Source organism: Hippopotamus amphibius, chromosome X, assembly GCF_030028045.1.
Source record: "Hippopotamus amphibius kiboko isolate mHipAmp2 chromosome X, mHipAmp2.hap2, whole genome shotgun sequence".
NCBI classification, from domain to species: Eukaryota; Metazoa; Chordata; class Mammalia; order Artiodactyla; family Hippopotamidae; genus Hippopotamus; species Hippopotamus amphibius.
This window is the reverse complement of record NC_080203.1, coordinates 42,208,788-42,234,541: the sequence shown is the minus strand read 5'-3', so window position 1 is coordinate 42,234,541 and position 25,754 is coordinate 42,208,788. Positions and strand designations below refer to the sequence as shown.

Sequence of the window (25,754 nt, the reverse complement as noted above, 5' to 3'; positions counted from 1 at the left end):
TACCCATAAGAGAGTAATATACTGCTAAAGAGCACACATAAAAACCCCAGAGGTAAGATCATAGTTAATGGTTAAAAACTGAATGTTTTCCCCCTAAGACTGGGAACAAGGCAAAGATGTCGGCTCTCACCACTTCCATTCAACATTGTCCTGAAGGTTTTAGAGAGTGCAAGGAGGCAAAAAAAAAAAAAAATCCAAATAGGGAAGGAAAAAGTAACTGTCTTTATTCATAGGCAACATGATTGTCTATGTAGAAAATCCTAAAGTATGCACTGAACTACTAGGTAAAAAATCCTAAGGTATGTGCAGAATACAAGATGGATATACAACTATATTTCTATATATTTACATGTAACAATCAGAAAATGAAATAAGAAAAATTCTATTCATAAGATCCTCAAAATGAATAAAATATTTAGAAATTAGTAAAAGAAGTATATAAAATCTGAAAACTACAAAACATTGCTGAAATAAATTACAGAAAATCAAAATAAAGGAAGATGCATTCCATATTCATGGATTAGAATATTCAATCTTATTAAAATGGCAATTTCCCCAAACTGAATTACAGATTCAAACACAATCCTCATAAAATTCCAGCAGGCTTTGTTTTTTTGCAGAAAAATTGACAAGCTGCTTCTAAAATTTACATGGAAATACAAAGGACCTAGAATAACCAAAGCAATTTGGAGAAAGAGGAACAAAATTGGAGGAATTATACTACCTGATTTCAAAACTTATTATAAAGGTAAAGAGATTCAGAGTGTGAGAGTAGGCATATATACAGTATAGGCATATAGATCAATGGAACCAAAATGAATGCCCAGAAATATACACTTATATTTATGATCAACTGATTTTTCTGCAAAAGTGCCAAGACAATTCAATGGGGAAATAATAATCTTTACAATTAATGGTGCTGGGACAATTGGATATGAAAATACAAAAACATGAACTCTGATTCTTTATCTCACAGACAAAAATTAACTCAAATGGATAATAAATGTAATTGTAAAGTCTAAAACTATAAATATTCTAGAAGAAAATATAGGACAATATCTTTCTAACCTTGAATTCAGCAAAGATTTCTTAGTATGATACCAAAAGCACAAGTCATAAAAAAACAAATTAATAAATTGAACTTCATTAAAATTAAAAACTTTTGTGCTTCAAAACACACCATTAAGGAAATAAAAAGAAACAGACTGGAAGAAAATATTTGCAAAGCATATATCTTGTAAAGGACTTATATTCAGAATACATAAAGAACCTTTACCGCTCAATACTAAGAAAACAAACAACCCAATCAAAAACTGGGTAAAAGATTTGAATAAACATTTCATCAAAAAAAGACATAAGAATGGCTCATAAACACATGAAAAAGTATCAAGATTATTTGTTACTACAGAAATTCAAAATAGGGACTTCCCTGGTGGCACAGTGGTTAAGAATCCAACTGCCAATGCAGGGGACACAGGTTTGATCCCTGGTCCAGGAAGATCCCACATGCCGAGGAGCAACTAAGCCCGTGCACCACAACTACTGAGCCTGCACTCTAGAGTCCATGAGCCACAGTTACTGAAGCCTGCGCTCCTAGAGCCTGTGCTCCGCAACAAGAGAAGCCACTGCAATGAGAAGCCCGTGAGCTGCAAGAAAGAGTAGCCCCCACTCACTGCAACTAGAGAAAGCCCGGGTGCAGCAACAAAGACCCAATGCAGCCAAAATAAATAAATAAATGAATAAACTTATTTAAAAAAAGAAATTCAAAATAAAACTACAATTAGATATCAGTACACACCTACAAGAATAGTTGAATAAAAAATATGCAATAACAAGTATTGGCAAGGATGTAGAGAAGTAGGAATGCTCATACATCACTGATGAGAAATTAAAATGGTGCATCCACACTGGAAAACAGTTTGGCAGTTCCTCAAAAGTTTATGCAGAGAGCTACCATATGATTCAGAATTCTACTCACTCAAGGGAAATGAAAACATATCCACACAAAAACTTGGACATGAATGTTTATAGCATTGTTCATAATAGCCCCAAAGTGGAAACAACCCGATGTTATCAAGTGGTGAAAGGATGGATGAAATGTGGTATATCTATACAATGGAAAATTATTTAGCAATAAAAAGGAATGAATTGCTGATATAAGCTACAACATGAGCAAACTTCAAAAACATGATGGTACCTGAAAGAAGCAAAATTTCAAAGATCACATATTATAGGATTCTATTTATATGAAACATCTAGAAATGGCAAATTTATAGGGACAAAAGGTTTGGGGTAGACATGGGAGTTATTTACTGCAAATGCGTTCAAGGGAATTTTGCAGTCATGGAAAAGTCCTAACATGGGATGTAGTAATGATTTCACAATTCAATAAATTTAGCAAAAAGCACCTAATTGAACACAATAGGTGAATTTCATTATATGTAAATTATATACCTCAATAAAGCTGTTTAAAAATTAAGAAAAAAAAACTTTTTAGTTTCACAAAATGTTAGAAGAAATAGAAAACAGAAAATATACTGAAAGACATTAAAGAAAAATTAAATGAACGAAAAGATATACCATATTTACATTCCAAGATTTGAAGATTCACATTGTAAATATGTCAATTGTCCTTAACTGATTTCCTTGATGGAAATCTCAATCAAAATCACATGAGAGAGAGAGAGCATATGTTTGTGTTTGTGTGTGTGTGTGTATGTGTGTGTAACTTGACAAGCTGATTCTAAAATTTCCATGGAAAAGTAAAGTGCCAAAAGTAGATAAAACTCTTTTGAAGAAGAACAAGCTGGAAGGCATTGTTCTTCCGATGTACCAGGTATCGAGACATTAAAAAACTAAACTTGTGATATTGATTCTGTAATAGTTAAAAAGATCAAAGGAACAAAAGAACCCAGAAGAACACCCATGCATATATGAATACCTGATATATGACAGAGATAGAAATACAATAACAGTGCAGGGACAACATTTTCAATATATAGTGTTGGGATAGAGGGTTATCTATATGAAAAAAAAAGAAACTGGAATCCTTATTTCATATTACACACAAAAATCAATCAATTTAATGACAAATGTGAAAGGAAAAAAATCATAAAGCTTTTAGAATAAAGGACAATATCTTCCTGAGTTCATGTAGGGAAGGATTTATTAAAGCACAAAAAGCACTAAGGAGAATGGAAAAGTTGTAAATTTTATTACATAAAAATGAAGAACTTTTATTTATCCACAATGATAAAGAACTTGTTTAAATTTATAACGAATGCATGTAAGATTAGAGATAAAATTGGAGATATACTATTCATGACATATAATCACAACACTTTTCTAGCGCTCTCTTCTCTGTAGCAGTACTGAAGGTAAGTAGTAATCACTGAGATCTGCCATATCCTAGGGCTTTGGGACTGAACTATTGCTTTGATACATACCTAGAGTAACCTCTGAAACAAGACTGCATATGGACACAGATACAAACAGATGGGAAAATATTCATGCAGGAAACAGACATTTCTACATTTGCTAAATGGGCAAAAGAATTGAACAGCCATTTCACAAAGGAGGCTATCCAAATGGTCAATAAATGTCTGAGACGGTTTCCAACCTCATTAGATGTCAAGAAAATGAAATTAAAATCACAATGAAACAAACAACACAGACCTAGACTCCCTGAAAAATATCAATGTCCTGAAAATCAGACACACAGACAGAAAGACACTCTCGTGCGCGTGCGCGCGTGCGCACGCGCGCGCGCACACACACACACACACACACACACACCACACACACACAGAGTCAGGGGAACTATTCTAAAGCAAACTAAATGCAATGTGTGATCCCTGATTGCATCCTGGATTTAAATTTGAGAAATCTAATAACAAACTCTATGTTAGATAATATTAGTGTGATAATGTTAAATATCTTAAGAGTCATCATAATATTGTGATAATATAGGAGAATGTTTATGTTCTTAGGAGATACATAATGAAGTATTTAGGAGTAAAACTTAATGTCTCTTTCAAATAGTTTAGCAATAAACAAGCCACATGCACACACCTGCACACACACAAGCAGGTACACATACCATTCTCGTGTAGATGAAAAGAGATGTAAAGCAAATGTTGCAAAATGCGAAGAGTTGTTAAATGTAGCTGTGGGGTATGGATGTACTATTCTTTCAATTTTTCTCCATGTTTGAAATTTTAAAAATAGAAGGCATGGGAAGACTAAGAAAATTAAAATATAAATGAATGCTAATTATTAAGAAAGGGAAAAAAGAATACAACGAAATATAAGCAAATACCCATCAGATTAGAGTCTGACAATACCCAGCATGGACAAGGATATGGAGCAACCTGAACTTTCACATGTGGTTGGTGGAATTTTAACTTGGGACAATCCCTTTAATACATGTAAATGGAGTTTACATCTATTACAGCTGAAGATGTATGAGCTCTTGACCCCTCAATTCCACTCCTAGACCCTGAGAAACTCCTGCACATGTGTCCCAGGATACATGTACAAGAATGATCACAGCAGCAGCACTGAAACAACCCACGTGTCCAACCACAGTAGAATGGATAAATAAAAGTTGGTATGTTCAGATAAAGGAATACTATACCGCAATGAAGATGAATGAACTATGGCTATACACTGCAATATGAATAAATCTCACAAATATAATGTTAAGTAGAAAAGAAAGGCCCAGCAGAATACATATGGTACAATTCAATGGTATAGTGCTTAAAAACTGGTAAAACTGAACACTGTTTAGTGCTGTATGTATAGTGGTAAAAATTTTAAAATATATAGAAATTATTATCACAAGTCAGGACAGTGGTTATATCTGATGGGCAGGGGTTGTGATTTCTGAAGGGCATATAGTGACTTTTGGAGTATTGGCAATGTTTGATTTCTTGATCTGACTGAACATATGTTTTCAGTACTCTCTGGCATGCTCCTTTTCATCATCCCTTTCAAATTTATTTTCACCCAGAACCTCAGAATGTAATCTTATTTGGAAATAGGGTATTTGCATATATAATTAGGTAAGATGAGGTCATACTGGATTAGAGTGGGCCCTAAATCCAATGACTGGTGTCCTTTTAGGAAGGCCATATGAAGACACAGAGACACAGACACAAGGGAGAATACCATATCATGACAGGAGCAGAGACTGGAGTGAAACATCTATAAGCCAAGGACTGCCAGCAACCACTAGAAGCTAGGAGAGAAGCACAGAACAGATTCATCCTCACAGCCTCCAAAAGGAAACAACCTTGCCAACACCTTGATTTGAACTGGCCTCCAGAACTGTGAAAGAATAAACTTCTGTTGTTTTAAGCGACCCAGTTTGCGGTATTTTGTTACAGCAGCCCTGGCACCTGTAAAACTGTAGAAGTAGTTTTGGAATCAGGTAATGGATAGAGGCTGGAAGAATTTTTGAGGTGCTTAATAGCAGACTGGTTGCCTCGAAGAGACCATTGGCAGAAATATGAAAATAGCAGTTCTGGTGAGTGCTCAGAAGGAAGTAAAGAGGAAAGTAGAGAAAGCTTCTATCATCTTAGAGAATACATATATCATGAGCAAAATATTGCTAGAGATATGAACATTAAAAGTGCTTCTGGTGAGGCCTTAGAAGGAAATGATGAACATGTTATTGGACCTGGAAGAAAGGCGATCTTTGTCATAAAGTGGCAGAAACTTGGCTGAATTGAGTTCTGCTGTTGGGTTGAAAATATAACTTATAAATGATGAACTTGGATATTTAGCTGAGGAGATTTCCAAGCAAAGTGTGGGAGATGTAGTCTGGTTTCTCATTGATGCTTATAATAAGATGAGAGAGGAGAGGGTGAAATTGAGTAAGGATCTGTTTAAAAAGGAATCAGCACTTGATGATCTGGAGAATTCTCAGCCTATCCAGACAGTGTGCTCTAGAGAAAGGACCAATGGTGTGGCTGGACAAACTGTCACTGAAGAGATTAGGTATGTGACTCATGGATCCAATCAACCATCTCAGAAGCCAGGAACAGACAAGGGGTTATGCAGAAAGGATCTACGAAGAACCCTCATGTCTAATGGTATGGATCTCTTGACACACACAAGAGACTGACAAGGTTTTTAAGGATTTTATACCAGCTGAAACAGTGCCAGCCTGATGTAAAAGTGACAGAGACAGGGTAAAATGAAGGAAGGTAAAATGAAGCCACAAATGCAAAAGCCAGAGAGGGTGGGGCTGCAGCCGCACTGGTAGGCTGAGATGGTGGGGCTGTCCCAGAGGGCCCAGAGAGGAAGGATATCCCTGCGGGCCAGAGGACAGAGTGTTGAAACCAGAGCATTACTCTTAGGCCTTGAAATCTAATGGAATTTGCCCTGCTGGGCTGCTAGCTTGCTTTAGAACAGTAACCCCTTAATTCCCTCCTCTTCTGTCCTTTCAGAATGGGAATGCTGACCCTATGCTTGTCTCACCATTGTATTTTGGAAGCAGACAGCTTGTCTAGTTTCATAGGTCTCTGGACAGAAAGGAATTTTGCCTTAGGATGGAACATACTCAGGGTCTCACCTACACCTCATTTAGATGATTTAGATAATGAGATTTTGGACTTTTTGAGTTGACATTTAGATGAGATTTGGGACTTAGACTTGATGCTGAAATAGCTTAAGACTTGGGGGATGTTGTGATGGGGTGAATGTATTTTGCATGTGAGACAGATACGAATTTGTGGAGGCCAGAGGGCTGATTCTACTGGGTTGAATAGTGTACCCTCCCAGCATCGTTTGGAAATAGGGGGTTGGCAGATGTAATTCGTTAAGATGAGGTCATACTGGATTAGGATGGATCCTAAATTCAAAGATGAGTGTCCTTAATAAGAAGGCTACGTGAAGACATAGAAACACAGACACACAAGCAGACTGCCATGCGATGACAGAGGCAGAGACTGGAATGATGCATCTGCAACACCAAGGAATGCTGGCAGTCATCAGTGGCTAGAAGAGACAAGGAAGGATCCTCTTCTAGAACCTTCGGAAAAAGTATGGCCTTGCCAACACCTTGATTTCAGACTTCTAGCCACCGTGAGAGGATAAATCTCTGTTGTTTTAAGCCACTAAATCTGTAGTTATTTGTTATGGCAGCACTAGAAAAATAATACAGCAATTTTAGAAAACTCTTTCAAGAAATTTTGTTCTATAGAGAGAAGAAAAAATTATTGATACACACAATATCAATGAATTATGCTGAGTTAAAGGAGCCTTGTACAAAGAATACAGAGTGCATGGTCTTGGTTATCTGAAGTTCTAAAACAGGCAAAACTAATCTACAGTGGAAAAAAATCAAAACACTAGTTGCCTCTAGGAGAGCGGGGTGGGAATTACTGAGAAGTATGATGGAACTTTCTGGGTGATGGTGATCTTCTATGTGTTCATAAGGGTTAGGTTACACAGATGCTGTGGTGTGTTGAACATGGTCCAATGATTGTGTGCATCACTTCCCAACTCCATGTTCAGTGATAACACATTGGTAGCTTGAAATTGGCCATGGCGGGAATGTGTATATCATGAAAACTGGCAAATGATACAAATCAGAGTCTCTTTTTCTGGAGAGCTGGCTGTTAAACATTTACCAACACATCACTACAAAGATGTATATATTGGTTAAAAGTCAGTAAATGAATACTTAAGATGTGTGCATTTCATTGCATTGAAATTTTATATCAAAAGAAAAAATGTAAATATGTAATTCTAGCTAACAATATGTATACTAACATATTTAGGGGACATGTATTTACATTGGCAATCTATTTAAAATACATCAATGGGACTTCCCTGGTAGTGCAGTGGTTAAGAATCTGCCTGCCAGTGCAGGGGACATGGGTTCGATTCCTGGTCCAGGAAGATCCCACATGCCGTGGAGCAACTAAGCCAGTGCGCCACAACTATTGAGCCTGTGCTCTACAGCCCATGAGCCACAACTACTGAGCCCGCATGCTGCAACTGCTGAAGCCCATGTGCCTAGAGCCTGTGCTCCTCAACAAGCGAAGCCACCTCAATGAGAAGCCCACGCACTGCAACGAAGAGTAGCCCCTGCTCGTTACAATTAGAGAAAGCCCATGCACAGCAATAAAGACCCAATGCAGCCAAAAAAAAAAAAAACTCAATAAAGTAAGATGGTTTGGTAGATGGATAGAGGGATAGACAGATGTGATAAATAAGTAAAATATTAATGTTATAATCTAGTCAGTTATCACTGGGTGTTTGTAACAAAATTCAACTTTTATGTATTTAAAATTTTTCATTAAATATTGGAAAAATATCTTTCCATTTGGATATCAAAAATATTAACGTTAAGTACTTTAATCCTGTCTTTTTTAGGGCTTCAAGTTTTATATTTCATTTTTTAAACCAATTGCTACTTGTTATGGTATATAGTGAAGGGAGAGAATCTAAACGTATCATTAAGTCAAGTAGCAAAACAATTGAAGGACTTTTTTTTGCTGTTTTTATCATCTTTTAAAGATAGTTCACGGTAGGAGTACATACACCATGGACACTGGCATATGGTACAAATCATGTTAAAATCTCAAAAAGAAAGAAGTAATACTGGGGATAACTGACTGAGGTCACTGGGGAGATAAGAGGGATAGGATCTAGCCCAAAGGTATAAAGATTAACCTTAGGCAGGAAGGATGTCCCTAGCACTGAGTTGAGATGGAAGAAAATGATAGCTAGGATACAGAAGTTAGCAGAGTCCGGCAGAAAGTGAATGAAAGTTCTTATTGATGACATTGTTTCCTTTGAAACAGGAAAGAAGACTATCTGCTAAAAATAATGAAACAGTAGGATAGGAAAGAGTAACAAAGATCTAAAATAGCATTTATAAGGAATGAAATAGCTGACCAGGGACTAGGAGATACATTGCTGAACAAAGAAGAAGGCTCTAGGCAATACCAGAGATGAGGAATTTGTAGAGGCACTAATCAACAAAGTTATAGTATTTGTCTCTAGTAGTGCTCAAAAGCCATCATGCAGAAACAAAGAAGGCAATTAGTTGCATTGATTCATGGTTGAGGATTTGCTGGGTGGGTACGATACACAGACAAGGAAGCAAGGAGAATGATTCAGTGGCAAGAACTTGGGTAAATAATGGGTGATGGAATCTAAGCAAGATGTGGAAGGAAGAGGAGACAGGAAGGGGATGACAGATTGGGGAAAAATTAAAAGCTCAAGGAACTGGAGATTTTCAACAGGATTGAAGAAATGGTAAAATGAGTGTATGAGAGTTGTGAGAGCGAGAAGGGTAAGAGAAAGGTTGTGGTTAAGAGTAGTATACTGGAGTTTAAGATTTCATAAAAAGTATATGTCTAGAGATAATATATGTTGTTTTCCCACTGATAGAAGTTAGAAAATGGGATATGTATTATTTACACACACACACAGACACACACAGACACACATAGACACACACAGACACACACACACAAAGTTATCTCAAGATATAGTAAAATCACACTTAAAAAAGCAAAAAATCTTTTCAAACCACATATACAAATGCCATGGTCAAGAGCACAGACTTTCATGTAAGAACAGATCTAAATTTAAGTCCTAGCATGGTCATTTAATTACTGACCTTGAGAGTCACTTATCCCCTCAGAAGCTCAATTTCATTATGTGTAACACTGCCACTATCTTATAGGGTTACTGTAAGGTTTAAAAGAGTTAATGTGCAAAATGCTTAGCACAAGGACTAGCATAAATAAGCCCTCAAAAATTATTAGCTATTAGGAATTCTGTTTCCAGGTAAGATGAAGTAAGTACACTTTTGCCTCTCCCAATAAATACAGCTTTTATAAAACCTAGAGAGACTGCATGGAGCACATGGAGACAATGAAAACTACGAAGTAGCAGTTGGAATAGGTAAGAAACTTAAAATTTGAAATAGCAAAGAACTCATGCCCAGACACAGTATAATCAAATTGCTAAAAAGTAAACAGGGTAGAAAAAGTAGAAGAATAAAGAGAAAAAGTTTAAAAACCCATACATTTATGGTTAATTGATTTTCCTAAAAAGTACCAAGACAATTCAATTGGGAAAGGATCACCTTTTCAATGAAAAGTGGCAAGACTATTGGATATCCATATGCAAAGAGATTAATGTAACCCTAACCTTATACCATATGTGTAATTCAGAAATTAATTCAAAATGGTTCATAGACCTAACTGTATGAGCTAAAACTATCAATCTTCTGGAAGAACACATATGAGGAAAATCTTTGTGATTTGGGGATAGAAAGAAATCTTAGTTACAAGACCAAAAGCAGAAGTCATAAAAAAAATTAGACTTCACCAAAATCACAAACTCTCAAGCTTCAGAAAATGCTGTTAAGAAAGGTGACATCAGGGACTTCCCTGGTGGTCCAATGGTAGAGTCCACCTTCCAAAGCAGGGGACGCAGGTTCAGTCCCTGGTCAGATCCTACATGCTGTGGGGCAACTAAGCCTGCATGCCACAACTACTGAGCTCGCGTGCCCCAACGAGAGAGCCCACGTAGTGCAAACTACAGAGCCCATGCGCTCTGGATCCCACATGCCAAAACTAGAGAGAGAAAACCCGCACACCACAACTAGAGAGAAGCCCACGCACTGCAACAAAAGATTCCACATGCCGCAACTAAGACCCGACGCAGCCAAAAAAATAAAGAAAATAAACAGTAAATAAAATAAATATTTAAAGAAAGCACAGGGTGCTTATATATATATATATATATATATATATATATATATATATATGGTGACATCAGTGAAAATGACAGAATTAAGAACTTCTTAAATTTCTCTCTCCATAAAAGCAATGAGAACAATGGCTGAAACTGTCAGAATCAACTTTTTCAGAACTCTGAAAATTAACCAAAGGCTTGTACCAATCTGGGAAACATTTATTGAAGAAAAATAGATGAATATCAGTAAGAATAAGTTTTGTGGTATTTTAACTTGCCCTTTATCATCCCTTTCTCCCATGTCTGTAGTAACCTTGAAAACTGACAACCCCAACAGTGAAAACCAGCAGCCTGGCAACCACTGAAGAAGAATGAACAGAGCTGGAGTTCCTTTAAAGCCCCATTCCCAGAGAACTGTCATTACTTGATCTGTCTAGTGGTTCCCTGGAAGATCACACAAGCAACTTTCTCTTTATCTGACCTGGCTCAAAGTTCATCCAGTGCTAACAACCTTTTTCCTGAGAATTTTTGTCAAAAACAATCAGAGGCAGTTGTTGAATTCTGTGACTAGCTGAGGTGGTAGAGTTGAGACAAACAATAGGTTAACGAAAAAGCTTAGAAGGAAATCCTAGGGAATAAAATGTCCTTAGAGGGCTCTGAAAAGCTCTGATATATTTCTAGGAATCTAGAAGGCCATACACGTGTCTAGAGCTGCCCAAATAGTGGGAGCTTCGTGTGAGCTCAGGAAAGACCTGAAAAACCCCTAAGCGTTCACCACTGACTAATATTGAGTTTCTGTGCAAACAGGAAGTAAAGGCTACAATGGAGTTATCAACTGCCTAGCTGGCTGTTGAAGATGTCCTCAGCTTGCACACAAAGTCCCTTGGTACTGGGAAATCCTGCAGTACTCGGGAAAGTACTAGTTCTAGACATGATTAAAACATTGTGTTAGGGACTTCCTGGTGGTGCAGTGGTTAAGAATCCACCTGCCAATGCAGGGGACATGGGTTCGATCTCTGGTCTGGAAAGATCCCACATGTTGTGGAGCAACTAAGCCCGTGTGCCACAACTACTGAGCCTGCACTCTAGAGCCTTCGAGCCACAACTACTGAGCTCACGTGCTGCAACTACTGAAGCCCATGTGCCTAGAGCCCATGCTCTGCAACGAGAGAAGCCACCACACTAAGAAGCCCGTGCACTGCAACGAAGAGTAGCCCCTGCTCACCACAACTAGAGAAAGCCCATGTGCAGCAACAAAGACCCAATGCAGCCAAATATTAATTCATTAATTAATTTTAAAAAATTGTGTTATGTTAAAGAAGGCCATATATTATATGATTCCATTTATATGAAATGTCCAGAATAGGCAAATCCATAGGGACAGATGGTAGATTAGTGGCAGCCTGCGCTGGGAGTAGAAACAGTGACTGACAATAATCTCTGGGATGATGAAAATGTTCTAAAATTAGATTGTGGTGATGGCTGAACAACTCTGTTAATTTACTACAAACCACTGAATTATACATTTAAAATGAGTTTTATCTAAAAATAGAACTACCATATGATCCAGTAATCTCTCTACTGGGCATATACCCAGAGAAAACCATAATCCAAAAAGAAACATGTAGCGTAATGTTTATTGCAGCACTATTTACAACAGCCAGGACATGGAAGCAACATAAATGCCCATCAACAGATGAATGGATAAAGAAGATGTGGCACATATGTACAATGGAACATTACTCAGCTATAAAAGGGAATGAAATGGAGCTATATGTAATGAGGTGGATAGACCTAGAGTCTGTCATAAAGAGTGAAGTAAGCCAGAAAGAGAAAAACAAATACCGTATGCTAACTCACATATACAGAACCTAAAAAAAAAAAATGGTACTGATAAACCCAGTGACAAGACAAGAATAAGGATGCAGAAGCAGAGAATGGACTGGAGGACACGAGGTTGGGGGGGCAGGGGGGCGAAGGGGAAGCTGGGAGGAAGTGAGAGAGTAGCATAGACATATTTACACTACCAACTGTAAAATAGATAGCTAGTGGGAAGTTGCTGTACAACAAAGGGAGATCAACTCAAGGATGGGTGATGCCTTAGAGGGCTGGGACAGGGAGGGTGGGGGGGAGTCGCAGGAGGGAGGGAATATGGGGATATGTGTATAAATACAGCTGATTCACTTTGGTGTACCTCAAAAGCTGGTACAAGAGTGTAAAGCAATTATATTCCAATAAAGAGCTAAAATAAAATAAAATAAAACAAAATAAAATGAGTTTTATGGTATGTAAAATATAACTCAATAAGGAAGTGAAAAAAAAAAGGACCCACCTACATTCTATAAGAAACTTACTTTTTTCAAAATATGAAACTCACTTTCAAATATAATAATATAGATATGATAAAAGTAAAATGGAGAGAAAGCAATTCTGGAACACTGGAGTAAGGACTTCTGAAAATCTGCTACTCCAAAAAAGCAAAAAGAACATTGGCAAAGGTTGTCAAAATCTAACTTCTGATAAGTCTGGAAATTGAGTAAACACTTGCAACAATACAAGGAACAGTTATTCAAGAAAAAACAGGTGAGTTACAGTGAGAATAGTAAGATTTGTTGCATTTTAACTTTCCATAATCCCATTTCCCTCTCTCCAGTTTCTCAGTAGCTACTATGATAGTTGTGAAAAACAGCAGCCTAATTGACAGAGGAAGCAGAGTGGTTCTGGAGCTCCCCAAAAGCCCCATCCTGAGAGAACTGTCACTGTTTGACTTTCCTAGCACCTCAGAGAAAAGCTATATTCTGAGGGTTTGTCTTTGACTTGGTTCATATCTCACTCTATGGGAACAGCCCATCCCTAGATCATGTCAAAACCAATCAGTGGGGCTTGTTTACCACTGCAGCTGCTTGAGGTGGCATTATCAGTTAGAGCTAACAAGAAGCTGACACAAAAAAAAGAAAAACTTAAAAGGAAACAAGGGAATAAGTATCACACTTCCTGATTTCAAAATATATTACAAAGGTACAGCAACTAAAACAGTATGGTATTGGCTTAAAGACAGATATATGAACCAATGGATAAGAATAGATAGCCCAGAAATAAACCACACATGTATGGTCAACTGATCTTTGACAAGTGCACCAGGAATACACAATGGGGAAAGGACAGTCCCTTCAACAAATGGTGAAAAGTGGATATCCACATGCAAAAAAGTGAAACTGGACCCTTATTCTATGCTATTCACAAAACTCAATTCAAAATGGATTAAAGACTTAAAAATAAGGCCTAAAACTCTAAAACTCCTAGATGAAAACATAGGGGAAAAGCCTCTTGACATTGGTATTGGCAATGATTTATTGGATATAACCTCCAAAACCTAGGTAATGAAAGCAAAAATAGAGAAGTGGGACTACATCAAACTAAAAAGCTTTAGCATAGCAAAAGAAACAATTAATAGAGTAAAAAGGCAGCTTACAGAATGGGAGAAAATACAGTTGACTCCTGACAACACCAGTTTGAACTGCAGAAGTTCAATTAATGCAGATTTTTTTTCACTAAATACATAGTAAAGTACTACAAGATCTGTGGTTGGTTGAATCTGTAGATGCAGAGCAAAGGATAAGGAGGGCTAACTATAAAGTTATACATGGATTTTTGACTGCTTAGAGGGTAAGCACCCCTAACTCCTATGTTGTTCAAGGGTCAAATGTATTTGCAAACCACATATCTGATAAGAGGTTAATATCCAAAACATATAGGAAACACCTACAACTCAATGGCAAAAAAACAAAACCTGATTTAAAATGGACAAAGTATTTGAATAGACATTTCTCCACAGAAGATATACAAATGGCCAACAGGTATATGAAAAGGTGCTCAGCATCACTAATCATCAGGGAAATGCAAATCAAAACCACAGTGAGATATCACCTCACACCTGTTAGGATGGCTATTATCAAAAAGATAAGAGATAACGAGTATTGGTGAGGACCTGGAAAAACTAGAACATTTGTACACTCTGGGTGGCAATGTAAAATGGTATGACTGTTATGGAAAACAGTATGAAGGCTGCACAAAAGATTAAAAATAGAAATACCATATGAATAAAGCAATCCCACTTTTGAGCATTTATCCAAAAGAATTGAAATCACACATATCAAAACAGAGAGTATAATGGTTGTTGCCAGGGGAAAGGGGAAAAGGGGAGTTACTATTCAATGATTATAAAGTTTCAGTTACACAAGATGATTTAAGTTCCAAAGATCTGCTGTACAACACTGTGCCTATAGTTAACAATACTGTATTGTACACTTAAAAATTTGTTAAGAGGGTAGATCTCATGTTGTATTCTTAATCACAATTTTTAAAAAAAGAAAGAAAAATATGGAATGAGATATCCACAGTGGTGCTTTGAAATGTTCAGACATATTCCTGGGACTCTAGAAGGTAAGGTACATGTGCAAGGCTATGCATATGCCAAGTAAAGCTAGGGCCTGAGAAGTCACTAATCTCTCACTTCTGACTGATCTTGAGGCTCTATGTAAGTAGGAAGTGAAGTCTAAGAGTTGCAAACTGCCTGCCTGAGCACTGAAGGAGTGACCTAACACACACACACACACACACACACAAACACACACACACACAGCCTCCTGGTAAAGGCTGGCAGACTTCTCCATTCAAGACATTTAAGAAAAACTCTCTCCAATCATTAGTGGACCACTATGCTAACTGGACAGAGACTCAGTGGCTTTACTTGACAAAGAATTCAAAATTGACAGAATTGGTCCAGGAACATCACTAAAGAAACAAACAGCAACAACAACAAACCCTGGGTGGGGAGGGATTGACTGATTTTCAGAGTTGTCACATAATATTATTTTAAATGTCTAATTTTCAACAAAAAAATTATAAGACTGTAATGGACTGAATATTTGTGTCCCCCCAAAATTCGTATGTTGAATCCCTACACCTTGATGTGATGGTAATAGGAGGTAGGGATGTTTGAGTAGTAATCAGGATTAGATGAGTTTCTGAGAGTGAAGCCCTCATGAATAGGATGAGTGCCCTTATAAGAGTCATCAGATAGATGCTTGCTTCCTCTCTCTGCTCTTTGCCATGTGAGGATCCAACAAGAATTCAGCAGTCTGCAACCCAGAAGAGGGCTCTCATTGGAACCTGATCATGCTGGAACCCTGATCTTAGATTTCCAGCCTCTATAACTGTGAGAAATAAGTATCTGTTGTTTATCAGTCACGCAGTTTATGGTACTTTGTTATAGCAGCCTGAGATGACTAAGAAAAAGACATTGAAAAAAACAAAATGAAACAAAACAAAACCCCTCCAAAAAACAAAAAAGTATGGCCCATACACAGGAAAAAAGAAACAGTTTATAGAAACTCCCCTGAGGAAGCACATTAGGCTTCTCAGAAAAAAAATTTTTAAATCAGTTATTATAAAGTTAGTCGAACAATTAAAGGAAACCATGTATAAAAAACTAAAAGAATGTTTCAGAATATCTTACCAAGAAGAGAATAAAAATAAAGATGGAAATTATACTAAAGAATCAAATAGAAATTTTCAAGTTGAATAGTACAATAACTGAAATGAAAAATACACTAGAAGGGCTCAACAGGAGATCTGAGTTGACAGAAGAAAGAATCAGCAAACCTGAAGATATGTCAACTACCTCATCCTAGGAAGATTACTAAATCTGAGGAGCAGGAAGAAAAAAGAAAGAAGAAAAAAAATAACAGAGCCTTGGGCACCTATGGGAGACCAGCAAGCATACCAACACATGCATAATAGACTCTTAGAAGAAGGGGAAGAAGAGGCAAAAAGAATACTTGAAGAGTTAATGGCTGAAAGCTTCCCCAGATTGATGAAAAACATTAATCCATGCATCACAGAACCTTGACAGACTCCAAGTAGGATAAATGCAAAGATACCTACATGGAGTCTGTCCAAAGAGACACTAAGACAGGTAGTCAAACTGTCAAAAGCAACAGATGAAGAACAGATCATGAAAGCAGTGAGAAAGAAGAGGCTCACCATGGACAAGTTGTCCTGAGATTAATAGTTGACATCTCAATAGAAACTACAAGGGGCCAAGAGGCAATGAGACAACACATTTGATCTGCTAAAAGAAAATATTGCCAACCAAAAATTCAATGTCCAGCAAAATATATATATATATATATATATATATATATATAATTTAAAACTAAACAAGAAATTAAAACATCCCAAGATAAACATAAACTGATAGTTCATCACTAGAAGATGTGCCCTATGAGAAAAACTATAGGTAGTCCTTCAGACTGAAGCAAATGGACACTAAAGAGTAACTCAAATTCACACAAAGAAAGACACCAGTAAAGTTGACTACATTAAAGACAGTATAAACATTTTTGTCCTTGTAACTCTTTTTCTTGTTCCATCTGACTTAAAAGATAAAAGATAACTGCATAAAGCAATAATTATAAAACTGTTGATGGGCTTAAAATCTATAAAGATGTCATTTGTATGACAATAATAATACAAAGGAGGAAGGAGAGAACAGAGCTAAACAGGAACAACGTTTTTGAATATTACTGAAATTAAGTTGGCACTAATACAAACAAATTTGTTTAAGCTAAGGTGTTAATTATAATCCCCAGGGGAATTACTAAAAGAGTAACAAAAATAGTAAAAGAAGCAGCAAGTTAATTAAAATGACTTACTGTAAAAACATATTTAACATGAAGGAATAAATGGAGTAACAGAGGAACAAAAAGATACAAGACATACAGAAAATAAACAGCAAAGTGGCAGATATAAATCCTACCTTATCAATAGACTCCACTTAAATACATTAAACAGAAATCAACAAACACTCTACATAATTGGAGGAATGGATTAAAAAAAGAAAATATAATCTATTTGCTGCCTACAAAGAGACACACTTTTGTTTTGTTTTTTAAAAAAAAGGTTGAAAGCAAAAAGATGGAAAAAGGTATTCCATGCAAAAAAGAAGCAAAATAGAACAAGGTACAAGAAATTTGAGTCTCCATTTTTTTCCCTGGTAAGTCTAGCTAAAGGGCTGTGAATTCTGTTGATCTTTCCACAGAATCAACTTTTGGTTTTCTTGATTTTCTCTATTTTTAAATTCTTTTTTTCATTTATTTTTACTCTAATCTTTATTATTTCCTTCCTTTAGCTTGATGTGGGTTTAGTTTGATCTTCTTTTTGTAATTTTTTTTCATTAAACTTTATTTTTTTAGAGCCGCTGTAGGCTCACAGCAAAATTGAGGGGAAGATACAGAGATTTCCCACATACTCCCCTGCCCCCACCGATGCTTAGCCTCCCTCATTACCAATATCTCCCACCAGAGTGGGACATTTGTTGCAACTGATGAACCTACACTGACACATCATAATTACCCCAAGTCTATAGTTTACATTACTGTTTACTCTTGGTATTGTATATTCTACAGGTTTGGACAAGTTTTTATAGTTTCTTAAGGCAGAAGTTTTGATTATAAATTTGAGATTTTTCTCCTTATTAATATGGGCATTTACAGCTTTTAAGTAGCCCCTTAAGTACAGCTTCTACTGCATTCCTTAAGTTTTGGTATGTTTTGTTTTCATTCATCTCAAAGTATTTTCTAATGTCCCTTGTAACTTCTTTTTGATCCCTTGGTTATTCAGTAGAGTATTGTATAATTTCTGCATATTTGTAAATTTCCTAAATGCCCTTCTATTATTGATTTCTAATTTCATTCCACTGTGAAAAGAAGTGGCCAGATTGGACATCCTTGTCTTATTCCTGGTATTGGAAGGAAGATTTCAATCTTTCACCATTAACTATGATGTTAATTATTAACACAAATATACAGCCAACTGATTTCTGACAAAAATGCAAAGGCAAGTAAATGAAGAAAGCATACTCTTTTCAACAACTGGTACCAGAATAACTGGACATTCATAAGCAAAAAAGTGAACCTTAACGTAAATCTCACACCTTATGTAAACAGTAAGTCAAAGTGGATCATAGATCTAAATGTAAAATATACAACTATAAAACTGTTAGAAGAAAATAAAGGAATAAATCCTTTTTCATAATCTGGTATTAGACAGAGTTCTTAGACATAAAAAAACACAATCCATGAAAGAAAAAATGGATAAACTGGATTGTATCAAAATTTAAAATATTTGCTCTAAAGCAAAAAAATTGGTACATTGGAAACTACAAAATGTTGCTGAAAGAAATTTAAGACACAAATAAATGAAATAAATGCAAAGACATTTGGTGTTCACGGATTGAAGACTTAATATCATTAAGATGTCAGTACTACCCAAAGTGATCTACAAATTCAGAGCAATCCTATCAAAATCCCAAAGATGTTTTTTGCAGACATAGAAAAATCCAGGAAGTCCCTGGTGGTGCAGTGGTTAAGAGTTGGCACTTTCACTGCCGTGGGCCTGGGTTGGATCCTTGGTCAGGGAACTAAGATCCCACAAGCCAAGAGCCATGGCCAAAAAAAAAAAAAAAAAAAGAAAGAAATAGAAAAAATCCATCCTAAAATTCATATGGAAACTCAAGGAACTCAAACAGTGAAAACAATCTTGAAAAAGAAGAGCAAAGTTGGAGGTCTCACACTTCCTGATTTCAAAGCTTACTACAAATCTACAGTTGTTAAAACAGTGTGGTACTGGCATAAAGACAGACATATATACCAATGGAATAGAATGGAGAGCCTAGAAATACACTCTCTCATTTACAGTCAAATGATTTTCAGAGAGTGTGCTAAGACCATTCAATGAGGAAAAGCAGTCATTTCAACAAGTAGTACTGGAAAAATTGGATATCAAACATGCAAAAAATGAAGTTGGACCCTTTATATCATATACAGAGTTAACTCAAAATGGATTAAAGACCTAAACATAAGAGCTAAAACTATAAAACTCTCTGAAGATAATATAGGAAAAAAGATTTATGACATTAGATTTGGCAATGATTTATTGGACATAACATGAAAAGCACAGGGAACAAAAAAAAGTTGACAAATTGGACTTCATCAAAAATAAAAACTTTTGTGCATCAAAGGACACTATCAACAGACTAAGAAGGCAACCCACAGAATCGGAGAAAATATTTGCAAATCATATATCTGATAAGGGAGTAATATCCAGAATATACAAAGAATGCCTGCAACTCAACAACAAATAACCAACCCATCTAAAATATGGGCAAAAGACACAGTTGTACATTGCTGGTATGAATTTAAAATGATATAGCCTCTATGGAAAACAGTATGGTGGTTCCTCAAATGATTAAACACAGAATTACCATATGATCCAGCAACTCCACTTCTGGGTATATATTCAAAAGAACTGAAAGCAGGGACTGGAACAGATAATTGTATATCCAGGTTCATAGCAGAATTATTCACAACAGCCAAAAGGCAGAAGAAACCCAAGGCTTTATAGACAGATGAATGGATAAACAAAATGTGGTAGATATATACAATGAAATATTATTTAGCCTTAAAAAGGAAGGAAATTCTAATGCATGCTACAACATGGATCGCCTTGAAGACATTATGCTAAGTGAAATAAGCCAGATACAAAAGGACAAACACTGTATGATTCCACTTACATGAGGTACCTAGAGTATTCAAGTTCATAGAGACAGAAAGCAGAATGATGGTTGGCAGGAGATGCGGGAAGGGGAGAATGGAGAGTTAGTGCTTAATGGGCACAGAGTTTCAGTTTGGGAAGATGAAAAAGTTCTAGAGATGGATGGTGACGATGGTTGCAAAGCAATGTGAATATACTTAATGCCACAGACCTGTACACTTAAAAAATAGTTAAAATGGTCAATATTATGTTAGGTATATTTTACCACAATAAAAGAAAGTTTGCTCTGCAAAAGACACTGTTAAGAAAATGAAAAGACAAGCTACACACTGGGATAAAATATTTGCAAATCATATATCCAACAGAGAATTGTGTTTAGAATATATAAAGAACTCTCAAGAGTCATCAGGAAAAAAATAAACAACTAAATTAAAAAACAGCAAAAGATTTGAACAGACACTTCAGCAAACAGGATATAAGGATGACAAATAAGCATATGAAAAGATGTTCAATATCATTAGCCATTAAGAAAATGCAAATTAAAACTATAATGAGATACCACTTCACAGCTATTAGAACAACTAAAATAGATACCAACAATACCAAATGCTGACAAAGATGTAGAGCAACTGGAACTCTCATACATTGCTGGTGAAAATGCAAAATGGTTCAGCCACTCTGGAAAATGGTTTGGCAGTTTCTTATAAAGTTAAATAAACACTTACCATATGACCCAGTAATCCCACTCCTAGATATTTACCTTAGAGAAATAAAAATTTTATGTTCACACAAAAGCCTGTACAAGAATATTCATATCAGTATTATTCATAATCACCATAACCTGGAAACAGCCCAAATGCACTTGAATGGGTGAATGGATAGACAAACTCTGGAACATTCATACAATGGAATGCTAATCAGCAAAATGAATGAACTATTGATACACACAACAACTTGGATGAATCTCAAAGGCACTACACTGAATGAAAGAAGTCACTGTCAAAATATTACATATTGTATGATTCCATTTATATGACATTGTCTAAAACACAAAATCACAGTGATGGAGAATAGATCAGTGATTGCCAGAGATTATGAGTGGAGTTGGGAGTGACTATCAATGGATAATATGAGGAAGTCATGGATAGTCATGGAGCTGTTCTCTAGCCTGATTGTGGTGGTGGTTACATGAATCTATGTGATTTACACGATTTACAATTCACAGAATTGTACACAGCCCCCCAAATAAACAGGCAATTTTATTGTAAGTTCATTTCAAAAATAAAATATTAGCTATTATATCATCATCATCATCATCAATAGTTATACTTTACTGATTAATAAAAATATTCAGAATTAGTTATGAAATAGGTTCTAAAATTCATTAAGGTCATTTTATGTCTGGTATAATAACTTAAAGGTATAGAGAAAAAAATCAACAACGCTAAATGTAAAAGCTTTACAACTTCTACTAACTCCTCTCTTTAATATTCTGTATCAGGATAATATGCTCCCTGTGGATCATGGCCTATAAACATTGTCATATACTGAATATGGAATTAAATAAGAACTCAACTTAGAAGTCTGGGACCCTAGGTTACATTCCTAAATCTAACACTGTAAGAAAACTCTCGACTTGCCTTTTGTGCCTAATTTTATCTTCCTCTTCATTGAGGTCATGTACTTGTCTGCACTTGTCTTTTTGTGGTATGCTGTGAAGGTGTAAAGCAAGGAGTTTCAAAGATAGGAAACAGAACAGATTCATACACCACCCGCCCACCCCAAATACCAGGCACTGCTTTAAGTGATTTACATGTATTACCTCTCTTAATTCTCCTAACAACCCTAAAATATAGCTACTATTAATATTTTCATTAATATCCTCATGAAGAAAATGAAGCATAGAGTGGTAACTTGCCCAACATCTTATAGCTAGTAAGTGGGGGAGCCAGGATGTTCCCAGCGGTCTGTCTCCAGAGCCCGTGTTCTTAATCAGTATGCTATAAGGTCTCTCTACCAAAGGCTGTTTGTTCATTCTTTCATTCCTTCCTTCACCACTGCTCTTCCATGTCTAAGGTTTCTCTGTCGCTAACAAATCATTCATTCATTCTGTTGGCTTTACCTACGGTCTAAGCATAGATAAGTCCCAATTCTATGGATCTAGTTCTGCCCTCTCCCCTGAGCTTCACTTCTGCATTTCCAATAGCCTCCTCAATATCTGCATTTAATGATCCTGCAGTCTCACAAATTTAACATGTTTAAAATCAAACTCATTATCTTTCCTCAAAATTTCCCTATAAAGGCTTTCTTAATTTTGCCGACTATTAAGTTGCACAGCCTTGAAACACCTGGGTTATCTTTGACACATTTCTCTCCACTGAGCTTCATTCTCAGCCAACAAGTTTTACTAATTCTTCTCTTGTAATGTCTTTTATAACCATACCGACTTCTCTTTCCAATTCCATTGCCATCATCCTAGTCAGCTCTTCCGCCGAAATGACTGTAATGCCCCCTAAATCGTTCTTGCTGCTTCCAGTTCTCCCTCTCGTGCATCCTATTTACCGGCCACTAGATTTATCACTTTCAAATACTGCTTTTATCATGTTACTCCTGGCTCAAAGACCTTAAACTACATCCAAAATGACTAACTGAATAACTAATTCTGTATAGGTCTATACTACCTGCCAAATAAAGTCCAAAAATTTTAGCTACCTTTCTAACCTTGTCTCTCACGACACCTCCAAACACACCATAGTGCTCATGACAACTGCTGCAAGTGAAATGCCTTTCCCTCTCCTGTCTGAAGACTTGGCAGTATTAAAAGAACATTTAAATCTTACCTCCACTGAGAAGCTACCTTCAGTCATGCCAATGCACAGTGGCCTTTTCCTCCTCTGAACTCCTACAGCCCTTAACAACTGTATCTAGCATTGTTACTGAATGTCATATATTTCTCTCTCCAACCAGATTGCAATTGGCACAGAGTCAGGAACCATTTCTTAAACTTCTGCATACCTTCCACAATGCTTAGCAAAACTTATCTGTTAAACCCATTTTTTTCTGGTTAAGACACACACCATTTATCTATATATTTTGTGCTAATTTACAGTTCTGCCTAAAGACCCTTCACAATCTAGCCTCACCTACCTTTCCAGTGTCATCTCCTGTCAGTCCTCACCGTGTCCTATACTTCCTGCCACATTGAACATTTCATTGTTCCCTAGACACACCAGGTTCTTTCACAATCCTGTTCCTACTCACCCATTATCTGTAATGCCCTCTCCCCGCTATTTCCCTGACAAACGCCTGTTGATCTGTCAAGACTTGGGACAAATGTCAACTCCTGACTCCCCCAACTAGACTTAGATGTTCTATGCCCTGGGTCCCCTCAGCATTTTATTCACATCTCTACAAGAGCAATTTTCATGTTGTACTGCAACTAAGTAGGTACATATTTGTCTTTCTCATGGGACTATACAATCCTTAAGAGTAGCTATAGTTCATCTTTCCCCTACTGCCTTCACTAACTCTTCATAGTTAATGCCCTGATGTTAAATCTTTCTGTCAGTGAAAGAACATATCGAGTCAGTGGTGATCACATACCTTGGTAATAAAGAGCCTTGAGGAAGGAGTGACGATCAGCTCCCTGAAATAAAGAATTTTCTATTTCCATTTCTCGCCGGGTCAGCTGTTTGCTCTTTGCAAACCTCTGTGGCAGGCAAAGGATGCGCTGACGCTCTGAGATCCTTTCCTCAATATCTTGAAGACGGTTCTGTATTGCTTCAGGGGTTGCCCTAAGTCTTGTCCTCTGAAATAAGAGAAATGAGATGGCAGATATCACAGACGACACACCCTGAAAGTGACGATCTGATGCCTTAAACAAGAAAGAAAATGATCAGGGCTCAGAAATAAAAATGGTCATTTATAGACATGTTAGCTAAGAAGTCAAGGAGCAGGAATTCCCTGGTTATCCAGTGGTTAGGACTCTGCGCTTTCACTGCGGTGGGTGCGGGTTCAGTCCCTGGTCAGGGAATTAAAATCCCCCAAGTCACGTGGTGTGGCCAAAAGTAAATAAATAAAATTTTTAAAATAAAATAAAATCCCATTTAAGGGGAGAAAAAAGAAGTCAAGGAGCAGCTTCTCTTTTACCAAGGTCCCTATCCTAAAATCCAAAGAAGATTCAGACACAAAGCTCAGTGTTGTGAGAACTAAAAATGAAATGGTTCTCAGCACCAAATGAAGAGATCTTACTTTTTATTCTCCAGAAAAAATTTGCCCCACTCACCTTTTCACCTGAAACATGGCTCTTCCAAATCAAGATTTCTGCTTCATTAAGCCCTAGTTCCCTGAGAGAAGCAGTCTCTTGGTCCTTCTCATGCAGTGTCTGGAACTGGGACAAAGTCATAGTCCCAGCTGCTTCCTTCCCAAAGGGCTTGTACATAGTACCAGGAGCAAAGCTATCTTTCTTAGATACACATCTGCAAAGCAAGCAGGAAGAGAGTCAAGAACATCTTCAAGTTACCACAATTCACAGAAATGGGGCTTGCCATTAAGAGGCAAGATGAAACTCAGTGGCAATTTCTCTCTCACTTCCTATTTCTACACTGAAGCACCACTGCAATGATAAGGAACTCCATCAGTAGTCCAGGACTAACAAATGACCGAATCAAATATTTATTTATTGAGCACCTACTATGCATCAGACACTGTGCCAGGTAACGAGGATTTAACACTATAAAAACAGTTTCTGCTTTTGTGGAAGAACTGTAGAAGAGAGGCAAGTAAACAGGCAACGATAACACTGGATTATAAGTGCTATGTGTGTTAAAGGATGACACAGGAAAGGTACTTAGCTCACTCGGAGTGGGATATGGGAGGCTTCCTAAAGGAAGAGACACAGAAGTAAAATCCTGCCTAATAAGTAGAAGTCTGCAAAGGAAAGCAGAGTGAGAGAGGAGTGTTCCATCCAGACTTTAAGAGGCGTCTGTCACCTGGAGGTGAGGGTCTATGATACTCTGTTTGCAAGATCAATACCTACTCTTCAATGGAGACAGAGGTATCAAGTTGATGCTGAAGGAGGCTTTTCAGCTGCCTCTCCCCTTCTGTTTCCAGCTCCTCCAGGACATGCTCATCACTCTTCACACAGCTATTTACCCTGGAATAGATACAAGAATATATGTGGAAAGTAGAAGAGACAGTTAATCTCAAAAATGTATTCTTTATTTACATTACCTATCATTTGTGATCCCATTTGTTCAAAGACACTTCTCCATTTATTGTCCTTTATCATTCATTCCACAAACAGTAACTAAACACCTGTTTACACACAATGAATGCACTGTGCTAGGTACTGATGGAGTCAAAGATATTCAAGACATAGTCCTTATCTTCAAGAAGCTTGCAATTTTTTTAGG

General features: G+C 36.8%; 1 protein-coding gene across 3 annotated transcripts in view; it reads right to left on the bottom strand.

Moving 5' to 3' along the window:
- Positions 1 to 25,754, bottom strand: part of RBM41 (RNA binding motif protein 41) — a 65,700-nt gene that overhangs the window by 36,360 nt on the left and 3,586 nt on the right. For 2 of the 3 annotated variants that reach the window (XM_057718775.1, XM_057718774.1), the window contains exons 2-4: positions 25,379 to 25,495; positions 24,626 to 24,818; positions 23,944 to 24,148 (exon numbers count right to left, since the gene is read on the bottom strand). In XM_057718775.1, coding sequence (XP_057574758.1) covers positions 23,944 to 24,148; positions 24,626 to 24,818; positions 25,379 to 25,495 — 515 coding nt within the window. Of the gene's footprint in view, positions 1 to 21,980; positions 22,053 to 23,943; positions 24,149 to 24,625; positions 24,819 to 25,378; positions 25,496 to 25,754 lie in introns of all 3 variants that reach the window. The other variant, XM_057718776.1, reaches the window with a different exon arrangement.